Source organism: Mustela erminea, chromosome 14 (genome assembly GCF_009829155.1).
Source record: "Mustela erminea isolate mMusErm1 chromosome 14, mMusErm1.Pri, whole genome shotgun sequence".
NCBI lineage: Eukaryota > Metazoa > Chordata > Mammalia > Carnivora > Mustelidae > Mustela > Mustela erminea.
In genome coordinates this window covers 37054731-37072842 of record NC_045627.1, presented here as the reverse complement: position 1 = coordinate 37072842, position 18112 = coordinate 37054731, and the positions used below count along the sequence as shown (strand labels likewise).

The 18112-nt window shown below is 47.8% G+C and overlaps 1 protein-coding gene across 6 annotated transcripts in view; it reads right to left on the bottom strand.

The window, feature by feature from the left end:
• The window catches only part of SGPL1 (sphingosine-1-phosphate lyase 1), a 67939-nt gene that overhangs the window by 46061 nt on the left and 3766 nt on the right, over nt 1–18112 (bottom strand). Inside the window, exons 1-3 of one of the 6 annotated variants that reach the window (XM_032312047.1) lie at nt 6645–6740; nt 6183–6321; nt 5808–5869 (exon numbers count right to left, since the gene is read on the bottom strand). In XM_032312047.1, the coding sequence (XP_032167938.1) occupies nt 5808–5834 (27 nt within the window). In that variant the 5' untranslated portion in view covers nt 5835–5869; nt 6183–6321; nt 6645–6740. Of the gene's footprint in view, nt 1–5807; nt 5870–6182; nt 6785–8308; nt 8331–15665; nt 15774–18112 lie in introns of those variants that run through there. The other 5 variants (XM_032312043.1, XM_032312045.1, XM_032312044.1 and 2 more) reach the window with 5 other exon arrangements.

Here is an 18112-nt window from a genome sequence, read left to right as displayed (position 1 = left end):
TACAGCAAGTTAAAAAATGAACAAAACTAAAGTTAGGGACATATATGTAAGTGGTAACTTTTTTTTTTGGTAACACAGCAAGAGATTAATTATTCCAAAAATCAGGACAGTTATCCCTAGAGGGGAAGAAAGGAGATATAATCAGGGTGAGGCACATGGGACTGGGAGTAAATACTCTTATTTCTTAACCTGGGGAGAGTGTATGACTGTTTTACCTTTATCCTTTAAAATACAGACAAGTGCTTTATATAGCTCTCTATATGTGTAACAAATTTCATATGAAAACATTTTTAATTAAAAAGGAGGGCAAGTCCTTCTCCTTGCCTTTGCTGTTCCTACCAAATACAACATGAATGTAACAGCTCAAGCTCAGGGCAGCTATGCTGGACCAGAAGGGGACACACCGCGTTTGGTAGAACCTCCTCAAAGCCCTAGGAACAGCCAAAGCAGCCAAGAAGTGTCTACTCTGGCTTTCTCTTACTTTAGAGAAATTCATTTCTACCTTTAAAAATCTCTATTACTTTAGTTTTTCTTTTATAGATAGCCAAACCTAACCCTCCCGGATATGTCAGTGATCTGGACAAAAGGAACCCTTTCTACAATTAAAGCTGACCAACAATGGAAAGAACTCCATGAGAAAGCACTCTGCACGCACCCCTGGCAGGGCACCATGGAAAGGATTTCCACACAGCAAGGGAAGCTGGACTGCAGGATCTCTCAATGCCCTTCAGGCAATTAAGATTCTAAGGCTACTCCTGGAAAAAAGCAGCTCCCGCCTTGCCAAAGCTGTGGCAACATTTTGCCTCTGAATCTATCCTTCTCTTATCAGTGAGAATATTCCTTTTCTGTAACATTCTGTGTTCTATCCCTTCTTCGAGACTCTGCTAACAAGCTATCTTCTCGCTTGTGCCTCTCAGAATGAACTTGACCTCAACTTGAGCATGCTGGCTAGCCTCCCCTGGCTCCTCCAGATCCTCTATCCAACCTTCTCCACCCCTCTGTGCCTCACAGGACCGCCCTCTATGAATTAAACCTCCCAGGCTCCTTTCCTTATCCTCTCGTTTCCAGCTGGGTTTGGCTGAGGAAAGGCTCCATCGTAAGATCAGAGGGTGGGAAAAGGAAGGGTGTGAGGTATGTATTCCCCGATTCCCTTCCTGCTACGGTACCAGTTGGCAGTGGCAGCATTCCTACAGGTTACCCTCTCCTCCAGCTAAACTTTCAACATTCCAGAAGCTACTCTCTCTTTGCCCACTCAGGCCTAAGAATGATGATGACTCTTAACCCTGAGGCGTTTCACCAACCCCTATGGGTCTCCTTAACTCTACCCAGCTTTGTAAACAGTCCTTTCTTCTCCTCAATCACACTACGGGAGGGTGCCAGGAGATTGCAGATATATCCAACCCTCTCTTCAGCCTGCACCATTCCATCTTCCCAGATGCCTGTTTCTTCTTACCCCCGCATGGTTTTCCTCTCAGTAGTTGTGCTCTATATATTTCCACATACGGACTGAGTCACTCTAAATCAATTCCCTATGGAAAATTCTTAATCCCAAAATGATTCCCAGGTTTGCCACCAATGTGTACAAACTGTATGTTTGGGAAGAGCCTAATTAAGAAAGCAAACAGCACTAAAAACTCCTGACACACAGACTGCAAAGCCAAGCCAAATACTGGGATTTGGCATTTATCTATTATTTATCACCCCTCCTTCCTTTAGACCCATGGCTGGAGGAATTATCGAACTTGTTATTGTAGTTTTGCTTTACCAGTAAGACTGGACAATGCCAAACATGGTGCCATCTTACAAGGGCCGTTCAAATGGTCACCAAAATTTTAAAGGTCCTACCAGCCCTAATGAATTTTCCCTTTTTTCCCTAGACAATCCTACAAACAAGATACCAGATTCAAAGTCGATCTTTTGGCTTATGGCTCAAATCCGACCTGACATTCAGAAAGAAAGCATGCCTAAGAGAGATTCAAGGCTCAAAAGATAAAAGCTCTTGAGATCTGGAAAGATTCCATTTTGAACCCAAAAAACAAAACCAAGACAGGCTTACTGTTTCCAAATCAAGAGTGCTTCAGAGATGTTGTGAAGGAAAGCATTTCTCAAGATTTTACTGTATTACAGAAGACTGTGCTGTATACAGTCCAATACAGACATTCCAAAGCAGGACTTGGTCCATGGACAAAATAACCCAAAGGAGCACCGGAACAGACCCACCGAACTCTAAGAAAAGGCCCCATCTCTCACCCACATGAATGCCAGGGCTACACAGATGCTATTACCTGTGTTAAGGAACCTTGGACCAGGGTTTCTCAACCTAAGCGTTACCGACATTTTAGGCCACATAGTTCTTGGTGGTGGAGTGCTATATGCACAATAGGGCCTGTAGTTGCATTCCTGACCTCTAGCACTCAGTAGGACAACCAAAAGTGCCTCCAGACATTGCCGAATGTTCCTGGGGAGCAAAATCACAGCCGAGAACCTTGGCCCCAGATAAACGAGCACTCCACCTCCACCCAGCACTGCCATGGCGTGAATGAGTCACCGGATGAGAAAAGAGAAAAGACACCCAAAGGAGCAGACTTACTCTTTTCTTAAAAGCTCTAAGTATTTGACAACTTACAAAGTAACACCATACCCTAGCACCAGGGAGGAGGAGAACATGGGTGAAAAGAATGTGGGCAAAGTGGAGAGAAACTGCTAAAAAAAAAAAAACTCTGGATTTGAAATCCTTCTGAAAGCATCATGGGTCTCAGATGAATACCCTCACCCCTTTCATTCTCTTCGAGACACAGGTGGAAAGTACTACAGTTCATGACACAAGTGAGCAAATGGAAAAACTCAGGCAAACCATCCTTATCAAACGAGGGCAAAGTGTAGGGCAGGAAGGCACGGCAGACAGCGGCCGCAGCCCTACAGTATGGAGTAGGATAAGGCTTATCAACTCCGGACTCTGGTTCATCTTCATGCTTTCGTGCCACAGGATACTGTCCACATAAGCAGTTTCCAACACTATCAAATTTGCCGCCCTCTTATTAGAACAAATATTTCGTATGCCCCTTTTATGGTTCTGAAACGGAATTCAAAGACTACCTGTGTGAACATAACTTTTAAAAATCTCGGCATAATGCCCTAACTGCCAAGGTAGGAGAAAATAAATCAGAAGATCTGTCTCACGTAGCATGTATTTTCAGACAGGACCATACTAGAAAACAAAAGCACCCCCACATGGGTTTCCAAAGTGCCCCCCTGCCCCACACGAACCCCTGTCCCGTCACTCAAAATGCTCAGCAAACTCTGTCACTGTGCGCAATGTGGTCCAAGGCAGCATCACAAAGCAGAAAAGGGGGCGCCTGGGTGGCTCAGTGGTTAGGTGTCTGCCTTTGGCTCAGGTCATGATCCCAGGGTCCTGGGATTGAGTCCCACATTGAGCTCCCTGCTCAGCGGGAAGAGAGCTTCTCCCTCTCCCGCTCCCCCTGCTTGTGTTCCCTCTCTTGCTGTGTCTTCTATCAAATAAATAAATAAAATCTTTAAAAAAAAAAAAAAGGCAGAAGGAAGGATCTGACGTCAGACTAGCTGGAGTTCAAATGAGGCTCCACCAGCTCACGGCAGCAGTACCCTCTCTGAGCCTGGTTTTTCACCTACAAGAGGAGGATGCTGGCATATTTTTCAAAGGGTTTTTGTGAAAATTCAATGAACATGGAGAGTATCTGTTTCCGCACCTAATATGTAAGACATGTTCAATAAATGTTAGCTACCAGCTGTATGTTATTATTCCTGGGTCCACCCTGGATTGTGAACCAGCTTATGCCCATCTTATTCCCCCAGCAGAAAGGATGGATGACGGGCTATCCATTCATCAGATATGCTCTAAAAAGGATTCACATACAATCTAAGTGAGAAGTTGCATCACACGGCCTCCAAGATTGCTTCTACTTCTGCGGCTCTACAACCCGCTGCCTGGCATGGAGGCTATTTTTTTTTTTTTTTTTTTTTTTAAAATTACCTGAGGTCCCTTCTTCCCCGTTAGAGGGCCCAGAACATCTTCCACTTCACACAAAGTAGCTAAAGAATGCAGATAATGACCGTTTACTGCCTTCATCAAGAACCCGGCCCTGGCCACTGGTGCTTTACCATTTGGCCTCAAAAACGCGGCACAGGCAAAGAATAACAGCTTTCCCAGAGAAAGCACCTCAAGGAACATGTACAGTATCCTCAGAGAGTTAGGATTCTCGAGAGCCAGTCACTGTCCATGTCAATGTATTCCTTATACCAACAAGCAAATGAACACCCTTAATACTCTAGCTTATCAAATGAGGAAATGAAAACTAATGGTGGTGGCCAGAGAAATGCTTCAAAACAAAACGGATGCCCAAGTTAACATCCTGAATAAAAAAACCCTGACTGGCCACACCTTTCAAGAGAGCACACGGACCCAAGAAGTCACAAGCTCATCTCTGGCCATGAAGGTGTAGCCTACTTACACAAGGAAATCTTAATTTCCATCAACATATTGATCTGTATGTAAGGGGAAAAACTGCCAATCGTTACAAATCATTCTACATTAACCCTCTAAGGTGTTTATTTCTGAATAGTGTAATCATTGGGGGGTTGCTTCCTTTTGCTTATGTATAGCTTCCAATTTTTTTAATAACACGGCTCCTGCAATAAGAATTTAAAATTGCATTATAAATAAGGATTATGTACTGGCAATCCATGAAATTTGAAGCAAAAAGCTACTTTAAGTGAACTCTTTATCAGGATCTTTGAATAAGCCAAGTATTTACCTCGGTCTCTAAAACCATCCTTGGTCTCTGCCTCAAACCAGCACTAATCAGCACTTGATTTCCTTCTTTATCCCTCCCACAGACCTTACAGGTTTTGCCACTACAGAAAGTCAGCACTGGGTATTTAAAAAAAACAAAAACAAAAAAACCTCACTGCCAGTTTTTTTTGCCCATTTCCCAGTGACAGCTACCAGCTCTCTGGGAGAGTGAGATAAAGAGAGGGAGATGAATTGTTCTGAAATCAGTGTTTTTGCACAAAGACACATCAGACCCGGAGAAGTAGCTTATTAAAAACAAAATGCTGTTTTTCAAGATAGCTATTAGAAAGCCACGGGCTCCCCACAATACCCCCAAAAAAGTCCATCTATGGAATCATAAATGTCCCAAGAATAAAAGCTCATTTTGGGAAACACTCATTTTGCAATGCTATTCTCCCTGCTGGGGAGGGGTGGAGGGGGTGGGGAGAAATAGGCACAGAAATCTCTAGAGGAAAAAACAGACTCTACCAAAGCAGGGAATATTCCTCAGCCCAACAGAAAAACTTAAATTCAAATTAGTTTAACTCGACAAGCATGTGTTTAGCACTTACTATAGACAGAGCACTATGACAGCTGTTTATTCATCTTTAAACATGTAAGACATGATTATCTGTTTTCTGAGGAATCTTAAGTCTAGTCTGAGAGACAAACGCTTATCAACGAGTACAGGGCAGACGCAGGCAAAACTGAATACAAGTTTTAAAACCGTTCTAGGAGTATGGAAAGGGAGAGATTAAAATCAACCACAAGAATTCTGTAAAAGATTCTTCGCATTCATTAAATACAAACATATTCGTATATGTAAATCAGCATTTATCCATCCCAACCAGCACACCCGAACTAAAAGGGGAGCAGAAACGCTCAGCTACCAAAAGCAAGCACCAGGAGCGAGATCCACACACTCAGATCCTTTCGACTAAAAATAAAACTTAAGGGACAAAGTGCCTTATAACCAGGAGGATGTTTGGGAAAGACTCACCAACATCAGAAGGTCCGTACTCGGCATCTTCCTCCCCCAGCCCTCCTCTCGGCGCCTCCCCTCTGCAAAAGGGAACCAGGTTTGTTTACTTCTCGAGCTTTAAACTGTGGCCTCGGCCCGCCGAGAGTCGCAGGAGCAGTCAAGAAATGGTTCTCTCCCTCCTTTGAGAGCTCCGATTTCACTCGCAGCTAGGACACTCCACCCCCTCAGCACCCAAGCCAGCGAATCACAACCCTGCTGGCACTGTGCTTCCTCCCACAGCTGACCGAACGAATCCAGACCCAGCCTCCCACCCAGCGCGCCCCCCAGGTAGACACCCGGGGAAACGCCCAGCCCGCCCCCGACCCGGCCCCGGGGCCCGGGAGCCCAGCCCACCAGCGCAGCAGGGAGGAGGGTCGGACGCCGCCGGCAGCTCAGCTCAGCTCAGTTCAGCTCAGCCCAGCCCAGCGTCCAGCCTCCCGAGCCCCGCTGGCCTCGCCGCCGACTCCATCGCTCCCAGCCCGGAGCCCTTCCTCTGTAAGGAAGGATCAGCAGATCGCGGCGGCCCCGGTCCGCTCCCACCTCCGCGGGACGGGGGCTCCCTCTCGGGCCCACCCCCACTCCCAGCTCCCTCAGAACTAGGGGCTCGGCACGCCCACACTCAGCCCGCACCCCTCGGTCCGCGGGGCCCTCCTTCCTCCTCTTCACGCCCCTGCCCCGCCCACCCAGGAGCCGTCCGCGCCAGCCCGACCCTCCCTTTTCCGGAGCCGCAGCGGCCCCCTGCACTCCCCTGCCCCGAGTCCGCCGTCCCGCTCCTTCCCTCAGCCTCTCCCTGTCGCCGGCCCTGCTCCTCCTCACCACGCGACCGACTCGCCGGCAGCGGAGCGCGGGCTCCCCCTGCAGCCGCCGCCGCCGCCGCCGAGATTGGAGGGCCGACCGCCGGCGGACCCGCCCCTCCCCGCCCGGAAATGGCTCCCCAGTCCCGGCGTGCGCGACCCTGGCATCGAGGGCGCGCACGTTCCGGCCTGGAGACCGGGGGGGGGGGGGGGGGGGGGCGAGGCCCGCCTCTCCTCCCAGCCTGACGGCGCGTGCGCGCCGCCTGCTGGCCAGGCAGGGACCGGCATCTTAGCGGGCCCTGAGGGATGGTGGAACCTGGCGACAGACCATCACCCCCTTCTCCTTCAGGCCGCCTTTTGTAAAAACCAACTCACTGGCCACATTTGGTCACTTGGAGCCCTTGAGAGAGTCCGCATGCCGAGCACTGCACCAACTAACCCAAAGCAACCACTCAAAATGGGTCCCTAGAAAGACCTTTGGGATTTTAATAGATGTCTCAGAGGTTTGCACCTTTTCTTTCCAGATTTCCTTGAGGTCAATAATGCCTGAAGAAAAACTACATGAAAACTCCTAAAAGGGATGGGAAATTATCCTCCCCCTTCTCCCCTCCCCCTACAAACATGAAGAACAGAGACCAGGTACTGGGCAAAAAACGTTACCAATATTACTTTATTTTCATGAACAATGTCGGGAAGCGTCTAACACTGAAGTGAAAGTGCCCACCGGGACCACAAACGTCAGCCTTCATTTCCCGATGAAATAGCTCAATCTCAAATATGTTTTTCATGACTTGCCTAGGACACTAACTCAGCAGGAGCAAAGATAGGGTAGTCTCAGGTAACTGACCAGTGATCAGCATGCGGTATTTTTTTCAACAGATTTAAAAATGACACCTAGTTGGAATCTTGAAATCTTAACAAAAATGACACGAATGAGGGTACCCAATTCCAACCCCTTGCAAATGTTGTCAGGACACTAACCTAGAGTGTCATCGCTGCCCCTGGTACCCCTCAACCAGGGCTCTCGGGATGGAATCCCTTGTTAGAATGGCTGCCCTCCTCTGCACACCCTGAGGGGCTGTCACTTCCCAGCCTGGCCGCCAGAGTGGTGAAAACTCTGAAAGGGTCAAGCAGGTCTCAGCTTCCTCACCGTCAGCGCCACCCCATCGGAAATCCCAGACACCTCTGCCATTCAAAGCTCCTGAATCAGTCACTGATGCTCCCAAACCCTTACCCCCTTGCTGCTATCTCCCAGCAGACATCCATTCTCAGTGTGGAAGGGCCAGGAAATGTTCTGAGCCCTTCAGCCAATGTCAAATCATCAAGAGTCACTTTGAGATTCCAGGCGTGATCTCCCCACCCCCCACTCCCCACTTCCACCCCCCTTCTTTATTTCTTCTTCCATCCTAGGATCTGTTCTCCCTCACCTCCTCCTTAGCTGCTACCTCCCATCCTTTCATCTAAAATCTCTATGCCAGCTGACTGAAGGACCAGGGTCCATCTCTGGTCCCTCCCTACACTTCTGCAGTACAATTTTGCAGTTCCTTAAAATGCAGCAGGTCATCCTGTCATTCTTCCCGGATGAACCAACCAATTCAACGTTATTGACTAATCCTTATTGTGGTGGACTAAAAGTTTGTCTCCGCCCCTTCCGCCCCGCCCAGAATTCGTCTGTTGAAGCCTTACCCCCCATTGTGGTGGTGGGGTCTCTGGAAAGTCATTGGGTTTGATGAGATCCTGAGGGCAGAGCTCCCATAATAGGATTAGTGTCTGTATGAGAAAAGGAAGAGGCCGCAGCCCTCTCTGGCTCTCTCTCTCCAGTCAGGCACAAAAAGGAAGTCATGTGAGCATGCGTAATGAGGTGGCCCTTTGCAAGAAAGAAAGAGGAGCCTCACCAAAACCCAAACCTGGCAACACCTTTATCTTATATTTTATTGTGACAGCCCGAGCTGACTAAGAAACTAAATTTGCCAAGAACTAAACTAGGTACCTTTACAACCAGGACTCTCTTTAGGTCCTAACTTGCCCAGATCAGCTGACTCTCATTACCTCCCAATTTGCAGATCAGGACACCAAGGCCCAGAGAAGGTGAATGATCACTCCGAAGACACACAGAAGAAGGGGATAGAGTTTTTGGATAGAAAGTTAAGGCTTTAAATTTTGGAGGGAGAGCCTAAAATATGCTGGTTGATTTATTAAATTCAAATATTTGAGGTGGAGGAGACTTCCACTCTTGGCCAGCTCAACCCCATTGCGTATGCGTGAGGAAACCAAGGCCTAGAAAGGAACATGACTCTTGGCTGTTGCTGGCAGAGCCCAGAGGTTGTGTGTGTGTGTGTGTGAGAGAGAGAGAGAGACAGAGACAGAGACAGAGAGATTCAGAGACAGAGACAGAGAGACACTCAAGGCCCCCGGCTCCTCTGCCCCACGCTCCCTCTCCCCCTAACCACAGGATAACATCAGGGATTACACTAGAAGCAACAAGTAGACAGTGGCCAGGGATAAAAGCAGCATGGGGATTAAGGGAGATAATTTCAGCCTTCACGGGGGAATCACATTATACTAAAACAGAACAAAATCCCCACAGCCTCTTGGTCTTATGTGTCCTAGCTATATCGGTGGGCCCTTGGGAGAAAGCTAGAGAGAGGAGAACAAAGGAGATAAAAAAGAGAGAATTATAATGCAGTGCAGAGGGAAAAGGGATATGAAAAAGCAAGAAGCAGTGGCTAAGGAGAGGACACAAGCAGATCTCCTTCCCCTCTCCCCCCACCAGACTCTCTCACAGTGGGGGCTTCAGAAGGACGGGTTGGGCTGGCTGGTGGGAGGCAGAGGTAGGGTTCCCTGGAGCTTCCGAACCCAGAGTATGGTTTCCCCAGGAGTATCACTGGCATCACTGGGACACTTGCTAGAAATGCAGGTTCTTGGAGCCCCACTCCAGATGATGAATCTGAATCTACATTTCAACAAGCCCCCCAGGTAATAGATATGCACCCTAAATTCTGACAGGCACTTCCTGGACATCCTGCTTGCAGAGAAAGTACAGTGTTTGTTTGGGATGGTGTAGGGAGATTGATGAATATTTGGGGGGCAAGGGGAACTAATGCTCCCAAGTTGGCCTTCAGTGACATCATGGTGCCTTCCCGGATAACAAAAATAATGGGAGCGATTGGAAATACCCATGAAGAACCAGCAAGGGACTGGAATTTGTGTTGATGACGGAGGGTTTGGGGTGGCAGGGGCCACAATGAGAAGAAATATAGTCTGGGATTTTTTTTTTTTTTTTTTTTTTTTTTACCCTACATGGCGGCATCGTCTTTTTTATTTTTTTTTTAATTTTTTAAAAAGATTTTATTTTTATTTAACAGACAGAGACCACAAGCAGGAAGAGAGGCAGAGAAAGAGAGGAGGAAGCAGGGTCCCTGCTGAGCAGACAGCCAGATGCATGGCTCCATCCCAGGACCCTGGGACCATGACCTGAGCCGAAGGCAGAGGCTTAACCCACTGAGCCGCCCAGGTGCCCCGGCCCCGCCTACACGGCTTCTTTTAAAACAATTCATGCCAGCAAATCGGGCTCTGCTTAAAATGGCAGCTCTCCATGGCCAAGTTAGTGACACCCCTTCCCCCATCCAGGAGAACACACGCCCCACTCTAAAAAGCAGGAACATACTACCCACACCTCCATTCTTGTCCCTGACACCTCCCCACCCAACTGGAGGCCTTCTGTGGAAGCTCACCTCAAGATAGGGCTATGGGCAGATGTTCTTGCAGCTTCTGAACCCCTCCTGGAAAGGAATGGCCTGCAGGAAAGCCCCCATGCAGGGCCTCTGATCATGGAGCCTGAAATGCCCTCCCCATGGAGAGGCAGGAAACCAGCCACCAGCAGCAGGTTGGATGACACAAGACCGGCCTGGAGAAGGTAAGCTAAGGGCCGGCCAGACACAGTGGGGGCAACTGACATGGGGAGCAGGTGCCCAGAGTGTGCCATCCTGGGATAGACAGGAAGGTTCCACTGGGTCACTGAGGTCCATGTCCCAGGTACCAGTTCAGCCAAAAGTCAGAATGGCCAAAACCCCCAAGAAACAAATCATTTCCCAAGGAAGCCGGCTTTTCCTGAGGAAGCCACCCATTGCTGTCTGGGCTACGGGATCACTTTTAGCAAAGCCTCACACCCCGAGTGACTGCTTATCAGAAGCCAAATAAATACACCCTTCCTTGGGCAGAAGGAAACCAGCTAGGGCCTGTGGTGACAGAACTGCTTTGAAGGCAGGCACATTAGCCTCTCCCCGATCGCTGCATTGGCCTCGAACAAGTGGGTCTCATGGTCTGAGCCTGGGCTTCCCCAGTTGTAGAACAAAAGTTAATAGCCTCTATCCGAGGGCGGTGGCGGCACCTCAGGAGACAGACGCGTGTACCCAGCCATGAGCCAGGAACCCTCCAGAGCATTAGTCAGATCCACTCCACGCGTGTCTAGGAGTTCAGGTAGGATTCCAGGCTGCACTCTGGGACCGGCTAAACCAAGCCCCGCCCCCTGACCTTGACCAGACCTCCAGGTCTGGCTTCATTCCCCATCAGAACCTGATCCTGACAGTCGGTCAGTCTTTCTAACCTGACTTCGGCCGCCGAGGGAACCCAAGGCCTTTTCAAGGCTTCTCCAAGAGCCTCAGATCTCTCTATGGTCTTCCTACAGGTTTTGTTTATTGATCAGTACATTTCAGACCAACCAGACCCAACACCCCGTTTATGTGAGTTACAAAATCTGTTATAAACAGAGAGGCAGGCAGAGAGGGGGGGGGAAGCAGGCTCCCTGCTCAGCAGAGAGCCCGATGCAGGGCTAGATCCCAGGACCCTGGATCATGACCTGAGCTGAAGGCAGAGGCTTTAACCCACTGAGCCACCCAGGCACCCCTGGGTGGACTATGTTTTTAAGAGAAAGCAATAATTATTTGAATGTGGTTGTCTCTTTGTCCTTTATAATTGACATTTGAAAAAGAGGCTAAATTTGGATCTTGCTATAATGATGTACAATCGTTATGAACTGAAAGCTACAGCTGCAGACCAGTATGGAGGTATCATCCGGTGACTCATTGGCTGTATAAGCCGCGTCGTCCTAGGTGATGTGATTTTTCGGAAAGGTTGTTGGATTAAGAGTTGCCAAGTTTCAAGCTAGATGAGGCAACTTACATGCAACTCTCCACATGGTAATTACCCTTTAGACAGTGCGTATAGTAAAACCATGTTTTTAAAGAAATGCACTTTTTGCATGAAAGTCAAATCGGGGGACGCCCGGGTGGCATGGTTGGTTAAGCATGCAACTCTTGGCTTCGGCTCAGGTCGGGATCTCAGCGTCGTGAGATCCAGCCCTGCACAGCAAGCTCCATGCTCACTGTGGAGTCTGCCTCAGACTGTCTCTCCCTCTGCCCCACCCCTCCCCTCTCTCTGCTCCCCCTTCCCCCCTCTAAAATAAATAAGTCTTTTTTTTTTTTTTAAAGAAAGTCAAATTTTTGGCTCATGTGACTACGATCTGGTTTTTTACCTATATGAGTATTCTGGTAAGATGTTATTAAAAAGATGTGCAGGGGGTGCCTGGGTAGCTCAGTGGGTTAAGCCTCTGCCTTCGGCTCAGGTCATGATCCCAGGGTCCTGGGATCGAGCCCCCCGCATTGGGCTCTCTGCTGAGCAGGGAGCCTGCTTCCCCCTCTCTCTGCCTGCCTCCCTGCCTACTTGTGATCTCTCTCTCTCTTTGTCAAATAAATTAATTAACTAATTTAAAAAAAAAAAAAAAAAGGTGTGCAGGACTCGGGGGCAATTCCTCACTGTGAGGAGCTGTCCTCACAGTCTGCAGGGCAAGATCACCGAATGCCAGGGAACCAACCTCATCACGTGACAACCGCAATTTTTAAATTTTCAGGTTGCCTCCTTGGGCTCGGAGACGTCCCACTGAGACCTGTCACTGTGGATTGATAACAGAAATGTACTTGAGCATGAGCCTCACTTTAGTATCTGCAGCTGAGTATCCGTCAAGCTGGAAGGGACTTGAGCATCGGCCAGGCCCAGACTTCCCAGGTATCATGGCATGTCAGAATCTCCAAGAACCCTTTCAGAATCCGCATGTCAGGGCTTTCCTGCAGACCCAGTGGATGAGGGGTGGGCCCCAGACACCTGTATTTTGGGCACACCCAGGTAAGAGCTACTAAACTCTATCCATTCTCATCAGTTTCTATGCCTTGGTCCCACAGCTAGTGGAGACAAAACCAAGAATTCTTGACATTCCAGCTCCAGAAGCCCAGACTCAGGAACCGTAGTGAAAACTGTAGGTTCTTATGCCGGCTTTGGGATTCACGTACTGTGTGGCCTTGGGTGAACCATTGACCCTCTCTGGGTCTCAATTTCTTCACCTCAAAATTGGATAGGGAGAGGAAGCAGCTCTCCAACTCTGTCAGTCTAGAGTTCTCGATACCTCACTTGGGTTAACACTTCCCCAGAGCCTCTGTTTGGAAACTCCACTTCTCTGTCCCCAGGTTCCCGGGAAAGGCCCTAGATCACAAAGTTACTTGATTGGGAAAAGTGTTTGTCCCGGTCCTGTTCTGAGGGTGAGTGCCATGGCCCAAATGCCCAGGGAAGCCAGGGTCCCCTTCTCCTCCCCCACCAGTGTGGACACAGATGGGATGCAATGAAGAAGCCTGGGTAATATAAGTCCTGTGTAAACAGAGGACCAAGGGGTAATTATGAACCTTGTCCTGTGGTTACTCCTTGCCTTGTCCTGCAGAACCAGTTCCCAGGCTGATTCACTCAGGGGAGCTTTAGATGTATCCTGAGCTCAGGGGTCAGGGGAGGAGGAGAGAGCATCCATCTGCACAAGCAACTGAAAACCTTGGTCTTTAAAAATGGAGTTAAAGTAATTTTCTCTAGTAGGTTTTATAAAAACTAAGGACAGTCATTCTCCATGGTCGGGGGAGTTGACCTGGCAGAGGGATCAAGGACAGCTTGAGCTGAGTGCAGAGGATGAACAGGAGTTAAGCAGACAGAGAGGGGCAGGCAGAATGTTCTGGCTGAGGGTGTCATATGTGCCAAGGCCCAGTGGCAGGTACAGAAATCAGTGTAGATCAGTAGGGATAGTTGTGCAGGGCACATGTCTTCAGGAGCCCAAGCAGGTGACGTGACTGCCTCGGGCTCATTCATTCATTCATTCATTCATTAAATGCTAAGTGGCAGTATCCCAGGCAAGGGGTGGATCATTGACCAAAACAAAAACCCTTCCCCAGTACTACTTGTACTCTAGTGGAAAGAGTCAGACAAATAAACACAATAAGTAAACTATATGGCAGTCCAGAAAGTGCCAAGGACTATGAAAAAAAAGAAAACTGAGTATGGGAAATAGAAAGTGTGGGGCTCAGGGCGGGGTGTCCTAGGTGCTGTAATTGCAAACAGAATGGTAGAGTAGGCCCAACATTTCAATTTCACAAGGAAAGTTATAAATCCAGACTTTTTGGTAAAATCTCTCAATGTTAACATTGCCATGTCCTAGAAACCTGCTGACATCAGCGATTGTGCTCTTTTTTTGGCTAGGACTGCTTTAGTGCTCTGTGTCAAACAATGCCAACGGGTTCAACACCCCAAGAGACAGAGCCCACTCAAAGGGCTTGTCACTGCCCCAAAGCAGTGACATCCAGAGACCAGCAGTGATGCTTTCAGCCATGTGTGGAAAGCTTTTCCTTTTTTTCAGATGCCCAAGCTATTCTAAACTCCCTTTTTCTCAGGGCAGACATAGAGGAGCTGCCCACAGCCAGCCTCTTGCCCCAGCTCTGTTGGGCAGACGGTCCCTCCGGAGGCAAACCATGTTCTATACTGACAGGCAGACACACTCCTGATCTTCTCTGGGCGCTGGGAGACAGATGGAACATACAGATCACTCTTTATTCTTAGCAACAGGAAACAGCAAGCCAGCACGAATTCTGGACAAAAAGAGCTCAAAAATGTTGTAGGACTATGTTGTTTTCTTGTCACAATTTCCATAATTCATCTTGTGACCATGATGTAACTTACCGAATTGCCCCTGTTTGTTCCTTCCATCTCCTCCCCTTACCCCGGAGAGAGAGAGAGAGAGAGAGAGAGAAAAATCTATAGTTATATGGTGATTGTCAAGAGATCGAAAAGGTCATAAAGGGGAATGTGACCAAGGAAATCCCAGAGCTTTGGGTAACTTACTCAATTGTTTTGAAGTTCTGTCTCTTAATTGAAGTGTACTCTATGTACAGGTAAGTCCACAAATCAAAGACTAAGGTTTGATGAATCTTCAGGGAGTGAACATCAGTGTTCATCACCCATATCAAAACACAGAGCATTTCTGAGTGCTGGGCCAGCTCAGCTGGTGGAGTATGTGACTCTTGATCTCAGGGTTGTGAGTTTGAGCCCCAAGCTGGGTGTGCAGATTACTTAAAAATAAAATCTTTTGAAAGGAGGAAGGAAGGAAAGAAGGAAAAAGAGAGATAGAGAGTGAGAGAAAGGAAGGAAGGGGAAGAAAAGAATGGGAGAAGGAAGGATTGCCAATTCAATTTTTTTTTAATTAAATCAACTGAGACTTGCTGCAAATGTTAAGCTTCCTGTCTGAGACCACAGGGCCCTGTAGGATATAATATTTTTTTTAAGATTTTTTTTAAATTTATTTATTTGACAGACAGATCACAAGTAGGCAGAGAGGCAGACAGAGAGTGAGGGGGAAGTAGGCTCCCCACTGAGCAGAGAGCCCAATGTGGGGCTCGATCCCAGGACCCTGGGATCATGACCTGAGCAGAAGGCAGAGGCTTTAACCCACTGAGCCACCCAGGTGCCCCGGATATAATATTTTTATCTTAATCCAAATATCAGCCAGCAGCCATTGAAGTCATTTTAATTGTACCATATTTGGGTCTTCATACACTCCCCCTGCTACTAAGGAGAATGGCTAGATGCAGACTAGCTACAAGGCATTCACACTCCTCCAGGTGAAGAGTGGAGGGTGCTGGTTCTAGGAAAGAACAGTGGCATCAGCGGGGAAGACTCATACCTGGACAGATGAGGTCATTCTGGAGTAGTGTGGGCCCCTCATCCAGTATAACCGAGGTCCTTCAGAAAGGGGAGATTTGCACATGGACGTGCACACAGGGAGAGTGCCCTGAGAAGATAAAGACAGAAGCTGAGACGTTGCTTTTCCAAGCCAAAGAACACCAAAGATGGCCTCTAGGGGACAGGCGTGGGACAGGTTCTCCCTCACGGCACTCAGAAGGAATCAGTCCCACTGACAGCTTGATCTCAGGTTTCTAGTCTCCAGAACTGTGAGATAATACATTACTGTTGTTGAAGCCACCCAGTTTATGGCCCTTTTTGACAATAGCTCTGGTAAATCCATATGTTGAGATTCTCAAACTCATTCCAACCTTCATTAAGTTGACGCAGGAAGAATGGGAGAGACAGGGTGAACTGTCCATTTTGAGGAGCCTTGTGTCCCCTTGAGCCAGGTGTCTGAGCAATGACTGAAGTGCAAGAGCCCCCAGTACCCTGGGGACCAGGGCTAATCCTGAAGCTAATCCTTGAGGTGACCACTACATTTAGTTTTGGACCTGGCACCTTGGAATGCTGCAGGAACCACTGCCAAAGAAACCACTCACCCAGACATAGTTCAAATGCCCTCCCTTACCATTCATTTTTCATGTATTTCAAGAATTGCAAATACGTAAACTCTTTACATTGGCTTCCCATTCAAACATCTAACTCAAGGCTCCCTGGTTATTGCATCATCGTAGACCCAATTAAACTCATTTCGTTTGAAGATTCTTATAAGCCTCTCCAATACACAAATCACTCCCCTCCTTTAGAGCAAGTTGTTTATAGCTAATAGGCCTACTCCCCACCGGAGCTAGCCCCCTCCAGGGAAGCCTTATAAAGTTTCTAGTTGGGAACAGAAGGCCCTGAGGGGATTGCCCAATGTTGTCTCAGGACACAACCTCACAACCATAAAAACAAGTCAACACTGAGGTCTACTGGCAGAGAATCAGTTATAGAATATGCATGAACAAGGGTCAGCAGAGGTAGCCTCGGCCATACCTCAGACTATGCAGAAAGCACTTACCTGGTTAACTCATCCATAAATGGCAACCCACAGCAATAATCATCTTACAGTAGATATGCTGACCTATCTGTGAATTAGATTACTTCTGGAGAAGATGACCTCCAAGGGAAGACGCCATACAAAGTTCAGTTAACAGAAGGCTCTTCTTGAACTTGGCCCACAGGCCCCTTCTGATTAGCCTCTGCCTTTTTCTGCCTTTACCTCCCACATGTCTATCTCACACCGAGGCTTTATTTCCCAGGCATAGAGCGACCATATAGTTTATCATCCAATATGAGATGCTTTTGATACAGACCTATTCAGTTTCCCAGGACAAAAGGTATAACCAGGACTGTTTTACCCAATCTGGGACTTCTGGTCTCCATAGCCATGTGGAGCTACTTAGAGCTCCCATAATATGTCATGGGCTCTTGAATCCCCAGAATTTTGCTCTCCTTTTCTGTTTTACTTGGAGCACATTCTATAATCCACTCTTCTGTGGAGCCTTCCTCAAGACTCATAGGTGGGCTTGGGCTCTCCTTCCCCTGTGTCTTCACTGTCCCCAGCATATACCACATTCTGTCTCCATTTCCCTGGCTCCCCACAAGACCTGTAACTTCTTGAGGACAAGTATTGTATCTTTTCATCATTGTGTTCTCTAGTCTATTCCATGTTGTAGGTACTCAACACATCTCTAATCAATGATTTTGTAATTAGCCTGTGAGTTTGAGGAAGGTAGTTTGAAGGTAGTTTGAAGAAGCCTGAAGAGTAGAACAGGTAGCTGTGTCCACTAGCTTCCATCGTCTAAAGGGTTGTGATCACAAAGAGGACCTAGACTTGACTTATGAGACCACCAGGGAAGAACAAGAATACTAACGGGAAGCCTCAAGGAGATATATTTCAGCTCAGTATTAAGAAGAACTTTCTAGCCAACAGGACTATACAAAATCAGTAGGCAACTTTGAACAATAGAGAGCTCCCTGCCACTAGGGCTGTTTTGTTGACAAATACTAGTCTATAGTAGGAATTTTGAGGGAAGGATTAGGGCATGTAGTGGGTGAATGGCCTGGATACACTACCTTATATTTCGTGATTCATCCATTCATTCATTCAGTGAATATTTACTGAGCACCCAGCATTGCACCAGGAGCTCAATGAATTAGCACAGCACGGACACACCCATGTAACCACCATGCAAAGCAAGTGCGTATGCTGGCTGATGCATGAGGCAGATTTGGCCTCTGACCTGTTGGAGCTTCTAGGTTTGCAGAAGAGATACAAACAATTGTATGAGGCGACGACTAGGGGTGGGAGCCAGAGAGATATTAAACTTGAACAAGGATGAATGTAGGAAGCTTGTGGGGTTCCATGACCTTAGATCTTTCTAGAGAACTCAGGATTCTTCT